The sequence below is a fragment of the Centroberyx affinis genome, unplaced genomic scaffold (genome assembly GCF_046629955.1).
Source record: "Centroberyx affinis isolate AG114_WGS23_722 - 3 ecotype Tasmania unplaced genomic scaffold, CSIRO-AGI_Caff_v1 ptg001233l_1, whole genome shotgun sequence".
NCBI lineage: Eukaryota > Metazoa > Chordata > Actinopteri > Beryciformes > Berycidae > Centroberyx > Centroberyx affinis.
In genome coordinates this window covers 363,989-372,678 of record NW_027279746.1, presented here as the reverse complement: position 1 = coordinate 372,678, position 8,690 = coordinate 363,989, and the positions used below count along the sequence as shown (strand labels likewise).

General features: G+C 40.9%; 1 protein-coding gene across 1 annotated transcript; it reads left to right on the top strand.

The window, feature by feature from the left end:
- Positions 1 to 4,762: 4,762 nt before the first annotated feature.
- foxd1 (forkhead box D1) lies at positions 4,763 to 6,487 on the top strand. The gene has a single exon (XM_071524810.1). The coding sequence runs from the start codon at positions 4,939 to 4,941 to the stop codon at positions 5,992 to 5,994; it is 1,056 nt and encodes a 351-aa protein (XP_071380911.1). The 5' UTR covers positions 4,763 to 4,938; the 3' UTR covers positions 5,995 to 6,487.
- Positions 6,488 to 8,690: the final 2,203 nt, after the last annotated feature.

Below are 8,690 nucleotides of genomic sequence, written 5' to 3'. Positions count from 1 at the left end.
GACTTATATCAATAAAAAATACATATAGGTACAATTTGTCTATATTTATTATTATATTATTATATAATTTATATTCACTGATAATATATAACAGTTTATTTTCTTGTCCCTGACTATCACTTCCCCCCTGAGGCTGCATCAGGTCCCTTCAATGCATTTTAAGGAAACTTTATGTTTGTTGAACTTTGGTTCAGAATACTTGGCCGGTGATTTCCCTCCTTAGTCATGTGAAAGTAGAGAGGGTGCACCTTTTTTTTTTTATTTGGTAACGTGAACCCTCTTTTACCATATTGGGATGAGAAATGGTGACGAGTGGAAGCCTATTTCCGTTCAGACCTCAGAAACTGTAGTCACATGGCGCCCAGGAGTGAACCGCGCACTCCATCCCCCACCTGTTCATGTGCCATGGAGGCAGCGGTTCAATTAAGATCAGGCAGTCGTGTTTCCTTCTGTCATGACTCGTGACAGTCAACACATGAGGTAGCATACAGTCGACTAATTTTGCCTATCAATCACCTGATGTCAATAAAGATTTGGGAATAATTGAAGAGTTTGGTTCTAAAAATCCACTGTCTGAAAAAGGTGACATCTACTCTTACAAAATGATTGGTACAACATTATTAAAAAACATTTTTTTACTAGGACAGCCGGTAACTTAAGTTCTTGGATATCAAATGATAGCACTTTACAGACTGGGTCCTCCATATTTTAGAGATATTGAACGATGGTCCTCACGTAATGACGTAACTTTTCAAATGCAACAATAGCCTACATCCACGCAAGTTTCGGCTTATTTATTTGCTGCTCTATAATTACGCACAATAGTGAGTTTAGTTGTTTTTTTTATGTCCTATGGTCTGTAATGTTCCTATTATATTCATGTCAGGACTTATTGTGTGTGAGGTAGGCTACTCAACAGTGAGTTTATAGTGACCTTGATGGTGTTATTTTTTATCTCCCATTCGTTTCTGTGGTACTCAATAGTGCGTTTATAATGACCTTGTTGTGCTTTCTGTGGTTTCACTATGGGGTTTTCTATGGGAAATATATGTAATTTTTACATATAGCCCGTATTTCAATGCTTTGCTGTGATTTGTATGTGTTACCCCTCTAAAATGTATTATAGGATTAGACATGTCTCCCCACTCACAAGCTTAACCTATAGCCCGCCGTACGCACGATATCTTTGCACTAGTATTGTCTTGCCTGTTATGCATGTGATACATATTAATCACATGCCCAGAGACCCCTCAGACGGACTGTTTTGGTGACATTCATGGGTTTTGTCAGAGCAGGAGGCAGGCAGGCAGGGATTGCGTTTAAAAAGCTAAGTGCTTTCTTGGTACCCCGTGGCACGGAAACACCCTTGGATCGCAGAGGGGGAATTTAGAAACACTTTAGAGGTGGTTTACCACACATGCGAGTCCTGCTGTAAGTGTCGGCTCAAAAAAAAAAAAAAAACCCCGCACAGGACTGTAGCACAGCCTGTCACATATCCATACCTGCCTCTGGAAGGCCACAGATGCACATTAATTTAATGCTGAAATATTTTTTTTCTGAGGAAATGTCAAATACAGTCTTAATGTGAACACAGATTTACAACACAATAATGGAAACAGGCCCCAGAAACAGAAACTAACCTCACCTCTTTCATTCTGCCTGCTAAAACAAGACTAGGCCTGTAATGCACTTGAATTTGAATATTACGGCAAGAGCCTTTCACAATCAACAATCAAATCAGCATCATCCAAACTAACTTTAGGACACCCAGGGGGCATAATGAGTCCACAAATAGCTGTCAACAGAACATAGCATTCAATTCTGACTTTTGTTTTTAATTTAGAAACACTTTAGGTGTGGTTGACCGCACATGCGAGTCATCAACTGCCCAACAGGCTGCAATAAAAAGGTGTGGGAAATACAATAGAGAGGCTTATTGTCTGCATTTAATGCATTTATACAACTCCATCTTCTAGCTGATTAGCCTACATAGCATAAAAAGGGGCAAATCAGAAGCATTTTCAGCTAAGACAGTGAAAAGCTTGCACTCAAGAAAGTTCCATAATAAATAAATGATACATAAATACATAAATCCATAACGATGGAGCATTTAGACCTATATTAATTCCCTTCCTGTTACAAATCCAAACTTTATCCAAAGTTATTATTTATTAAGGTAAATATCAACGACAGTTGATATTTGATATTAAACAGGCAAAAGTTTAAATCTTCCCTCAGGCTGTTCGATTAAAAACATCAATCTTAAATTAGCTGTAAAAACCTATTAGGCTACCTCCGAATTGAATGGTTGTTTAACAATTTGTTAGTTGCAATATGCGATGAACATTTTCTACGTGTTTTATAGGGACAACAGATTTCACTTCTAATCATTATTCAAATACAATTAATCTCTGCAATGTTTTGTTGCCAATACTATTGAAGGATTTTTCTGTCGAGTTTTTCTTGATCCTGCATTATTTTCTTACTAAATCCTACTTTGCATATGTCTTTGTCCTTTTGTCTACAGAATAGACTTAGTCAATAGTTTTATTAGGTTTAAAAAATATTGTGAGGTGGATATATTTTATTAGAAAATAGTAGCCCATATGTTTTGTCCATATTTCAACAAATGATAGACTATTGGGATTTAGGTGTATACAACCTAATAGGCTGCAGGGCCTGTAGGCTTCATGTAGGCTTAAACTATAGCCACAGGCTTGTGCTTTGGGAATTAAAATCAGGACGACATAGACTGCAATCTGAGGGAAGCTGCCACTGCAGTCTACATCCCTGGTCAGGATATTTATCTGCAGCCTGTAAGAAGTAGAGTTTTTACAGGCCCGGAGTGTTTTGTATGACTTGTGAAACAAGTTCAACGCTAGATGTCGCTGGTCAGATGGGAAACTTTGAAAAAAGTTATTGAAGGGCCACACAGCAACCTGAACACTGCCACCAGTTTTAACTGAAGTGCCATGATATGTAGACTGGATATCCTATTTAGGGATATGCGCTGATAATAAATCGACCTATTGATCTTCCCTATTCTCCTAATGGTGACTTGTAGGCGAAAATCCTTTATTTATACATGCGAAAAAGAGGAGAGAGGCCACAAACCCAAACAGTGCAGTCCATCTCTACAAGCCTATTTCATTCATGAAAACTGGCTGTATAACCTCTGTCTTACAGAAAGGGTAAGACATAAAATTCCCCTTGGCCTAACTATGCTATTAGACCTAACTATTATGCATATTTTTGGGGAATATTAGCCTATTCTTCACTAAAATTGTTAACCTCTAGCATTCAATTTTGTTAAAGGTTGTTCTGTTTTGTTTGATTAATTTTGTCAAAAGCTGATTTCTGTGCCCTGTCAAATAAAAAGAAAGCCGGTCAGAAGATGATTTCCAGCCTCTCAATGAAAGTCACAGTTGTAATCGGGACGTCTGTAAAACTAGATGGTCGCCGAGCGTAAAAGACAGGCTGCCTGGTCATAACCTAAAAATATATACACTTACTCTCTTTCTTTACTCTTAAACATGCTATTTTGACCTACCAGTGTAATGTAATGTGAACCGCTAATATGGGCTACTCATGAATACACATAATCATTGTCTTATAGTAAAATCAACAAACATGCTGTAGCCTATGTGAATTTTAGGTTTCTATGTTTTATTTGGGGTCTGTTTCTTCAAGACATCACGCAGCCAAGTCGCAATCCTGCCAATTAAACTACATGCATTTGACAAATATTCCACAATATATTTAGCCTATGTAAACGCATTATGAACTTTAAGTTAACACTAACACCGTCTTTTTTTTGATTAGCCTGTACAACATGAACATTTATTAATTTTGTTAAAAGCTGATTTTTGCTGGGTTTTTTTCTTATTCTGTCAAATACAAAGAAAATCAGTCAGAAAATCAGGTTCAGCCTCCCAAGCCAATAAACTAACATAGGCTAAAGTAGACCAAAAATAAAATAAAAACCACCACACACCACAGCACCATACACAGAAACGCACGGCAGAGGCCCTTTTTTCTGGGGCTTGCATGCTCTGCGTGACCCGTGACTGATGCGAGTTAACAGCTGACTCTTTTCCATTACAAATGGCTTGCGGATAATCTAGATAACTACCGGATCACGCAAACCATGGTGCCTAGATGTGGCGCACCAATCATCGGCAGTATTCAGGAAAGCATTTCATAGGCCTACTAAATTTCACATTTCATATTTGATAGGCTAATATAAGAATATAAATATTTTATTTATTTTAAGGGCATTATTAGCGGTAGGCCTACTATTTCTACAACATACAATTCAAAATCGAAAAATATACAGCCAATATATAAAACATAAAATAAATGTAAAATATAAAAACGAAGACCCTATGAAAACATATTACGATCTTAGGAACGGTCATACCAGTAGGCTTTCATATGGATCCTTTAATCTTCTATTTTTGTGCCAAAAATGAGGCGGCATGGAAGGCTTAGATTAGCCATATGTGTACTGTACTATGGATGACCACTAAAAAAGGATAGGCCACACCAAACTTTTTTTTTAAACCACTCACAGTTAATTTTCAAAGACCTTTTTGTTATTTTTTTCTCTTTTCATTTGCCCCGGTGACGTTTCCTTACCATGTGATCAGGGTGCTGGTATAAAGCGTGACAGAAGATCCGCCCTTTCTGTGATTCAGGTTTGGCCCTTTTGCAGGTTTCCCAGTACATTTTTCAGCCTGGCATCGTCGGGATCATTCATTAGTCGGCGATAAAAACTGAAAACATATGGAAGTAGCGAGTAAACGGGGGACATCTCTCACCGCCGGCGACACGTGTTCCTCTCCTCTCCCCCTCCTCATATGAGTTTTTAAAGAGGAGGGCAGGGCAGCTTGTGCATCTCTTCCTCATCTGGCGTCGGAGGGCACCGCCGTGTGAGCCATGACTTTGAGCTCAGAGATGTCGGATGCCTCCATCCTTTCCGAAGAGACCGACATAGACGTGGTCGGCGAGGGGGAGGATGGAGACAGCCACACGCGCTCCTACGTGGACGAGGTGGCGCAGATGCACGACGGCATCCTCCTGGCCGGCTCTCCTCCCCCGTGCATGGACAGCTCCTCTTCTTCACGGGATAACTACAAGCCGGCGAGCAAGAACACGCTGGTGAAGCCCCCTTACTCCTACATCGCCTTAATCACCATGGCCATCCTGCAGAGTCCCAAGAAGAGGCTCACCCTCAGCGAGATCTGCGACTTCATCAGCAACCGCTTCCCTTACTACAGGGAGAAGTTCCCGGCCTGGCAGAACTCCATCAGACACAACTTGTCCCTCAACGACTGCTTCGTCAAGATACCGAGGGAGCCCGGGAACCCCGGGAAGGGCAACTACTGGACCTTGGACCCGGAGTCGGCCGATATGTTTGACAACGGGAGCTTTCTGAGGCGGAGGAAACGCTTCAAACGGCAGCAGGCGCAGGACTTGCTGCGGGAACACAACAGTTTTATCCCCGCCGCTGCTGCGTACGGGTACGGACCCTACGGCTGTGGAGGATACGGCATCCAGCTCCAGTCCTACCACACACACTCTGCGCTTTTTGCATTTCAGCAGCAGCAGCAGCAGCAGCAACAACAGTCCAGGCATTCACATTCACACACGGGAACCATTATCCCTGCACCATCTTTGATGCCCACCACCACGGACTTGGCCAGGAGTAGGTTTTACCCGCAGCTCAGCTCCAGTCTGGGATCTGCTATAGTTCAGGCTGCAGTCCCGGTGCAGAAGTCCAGCTCTCCGGTCCAGCGGTCTCCTTTCTCCATAGAGAGTATCATCGGGGGGTCACTGAGCCCCTCCAGGACTTCTCCGGTCGTTCTCCCGGTCTTACCTTCCTCTCTGGGGCCTCAGGCGGCCAGCCAGCCCCAGACCGTCCATCCTGGAGCTGTTTTACACCCGGTTGAAAACTTTCCAAACAGAGTTGTCAGCGGCACTAGCGGCTGTTAAAATGTCTTAACTACAAACTTTTCAAGAAACAAAAACCCAAAAAGAAAGAAAAAAAACAAAAAACGCCCCTCTTTGAAGGTAGGATTATTTTTGTATGTTTATTTGATAGCACGCAGCTGAATGACGGACATATAAAAAACACACTATTCGTGCCTATATTCATGCGGTAAAAAAGATATATTTATGTTCTTTTTTTTTTTCGGTGTGAATCAAATTTTGGACCACGAACTTTACTTTTTTTCCATGAAGTGATTCGTTTCAGTCACTGTTTAGGGCGTCTCAGGATAACGACTTAATGGACAGGTTATAAATGATCACATGTTTAAAATAGGCTAATGTATTTGTGTCAAACACATCCATGTTTTTTGGTTTGACAAATCAAAACATTTTTATTGTTTTGATTTGTACTTTGTATTGAAAAAAACACAGAGAACAAAGTCATACATTTATATGCAGTGTGTGTTTATTTCAGTAATAAAACATTGTACATTCTTTGGCAAGTATTGTGTAATTGAAGTGTGATATTTTTACACAGTTTGTTTTTCAATAAGAATAAATATCGTTTTGCAAAAAAGATAATTTGTTTGGAAATAAACTTATTAAATAATAGGCTATTACCTGGGCCTATTCCAGCTGCAATTAGATCAGAGGCCAAAATAGTTTTATTTTTAGAATGATGCCAAAACTTTGAGTTGGAAAAGTAGATGATTTTATTGGATGTTTACATCATGACTGTTTCAACTAATATAGTAATAACCTACCATAGTCCCAGTAGGGGTGATAACAACTGGTCCTAATAAGCCATGCGCATGGCTATTTGGATATTTGGAGACATAAGTGGGGGATAATATTGTTGTATTGTTGCATCCATTTAAAAATGCCATGTGCATCAATTTCAAAATGTGTGTGTGTGTGTGTGTGTGTGTGTGTGTGTGTGCGTGCATTGCAGAATTCAGTTAAGCCTGTGACATCTGCACGCATATGCATGGACCATGGAAAAAAAGGCAGAAGTTATCTATATTGTTTACACATTTTTAATGAACAAGTCAGAATTTTTTGATTATATACTCTTCACCTCAATATCAGCGTTTTCACTTTCGATCATGCGCAGAACACGTTTGGGCCTGCCAGTCCATCTGCCCTCTCTCTCTCATTTCCCCCTCGTCATTACGATGAGCGGACAGCAAGGTGTCAGTGGGGGGAAAGAGGCTGTATTTTGCTTGCTCCAGGTCGGTGATTATACCATGCTGATCCCAGACAGCTGGCCAGCCCTAGAGAAAACAGACCCCCTCCAATATTTCATTATCTGCTCTTACTTGACATAGGCTGCCATGAGGAAAATGAAACGTGCCCCTTCACATCTAAAGACATGGCTTATGGGTAGACGGATGTAGGGGAGGTGAACCCATCTCTCACTTCACACAGCTTTTTTTTTTATTTCTGGAATAGGGTTTACCCACCTTTTAGCCTGACATAAGCCTGTAAAGTAAACATCATAGTAAGTAGCAGCACACTCGTGTCATTTAAGGAGAGTAAAAGCAAGCATAGATTTGTGTTTTCTAAGAAATTCTAATAGATTTGTGTTTATGTTTGCCTCAGGATGACAGGGGGCCATAGTTTAGCCTCCTTTATATTTGCCACTGCATCACTGGCTTTGACAAACAAGATGTGTATCATGAGGCAAATGAACACATAGGTTATTTCTTATTGTGCCGGCGGACGCACAGAGCCATTTACAGATAATTAGACCGTCGTTAGGCAGCCTGCAGGGACCCATCGTAAAGACCCGTGAGGGGATTAACATACTGAATATTTTTACTGGCAAGCATAAGTCCCACCAAAATGGACAAACACTCCTACTGTGTTAGCCTGGAGCAGGTGCTGAAGCCCAGAGCTGCAACACCTATGGCAAAGTGATGGTGTGACAGACTCTCTTTTTTTTTTTTTTCATCCTGAGCTCCATATAGGCCTGCTGCTTCCGTGACTGGATGTGTGCACCCGTCCACTGCGTGTGTCTGCTTCCCCTGATTCAAAGCAACGTGTGTGTAGTAGATAAATTGGTGCAGCGCTTAGAGCCAGTTCACTAGGCCACGGGAGGACAGCTATTGCGTGATGATGTAACACGCAATGCGAGAGACACACAGACACACTCAGAGAGAGAGAGAGAGAGAGAGGGAGCGAGTGAGAGAGAGGGAGAGAGAGAGGGAGAGAGAGAGAGAGAGAGCAACCCGGGGAAGGAGGTCACATAGCCTACTGTATGTATTTGTTGACAAATGGAGGAGGCCAAAACAGGGACAAGGCAGGAACGTGAAAAGTGATTACATTAATTAAATTACACAAAATACAATATCTTGTCTAGTCGTGTGGGATCTTTCCAAACGAAAAATCACGGTGTTACTGTAATATTCCTATAGGCAATCATAGTGTGTCTGTGGCACTCAATATCGAGTTTAAAGCGACCTTATCGTACTTTATGGTATAGCCTATATATATATATTTTTAATCTCATATAGGCTAGTATCACTATAATATTACTATAATATTTCTATATAGGGCGTATATAGTGTATCTGTGGTACTCAATACAGTGAGTTTAGTTACCTTCCTGTACGTTATGGTATTGTATCTTCACTATTATGTCCCTATAATATTTCTGTAGGGCTTATAGTGTGATTGTTCGCCTGTCGTATAGGATTT

Excerpts from the sequence above, each read along its gene's own strand:
- foxd1 (XM_071524810.1), top strand. The coding sequence starts at position 4,939 with ATGACTTTGAGCTCAGAGATGTCGGATGCCTCCATCCTTTCCGAAGAG.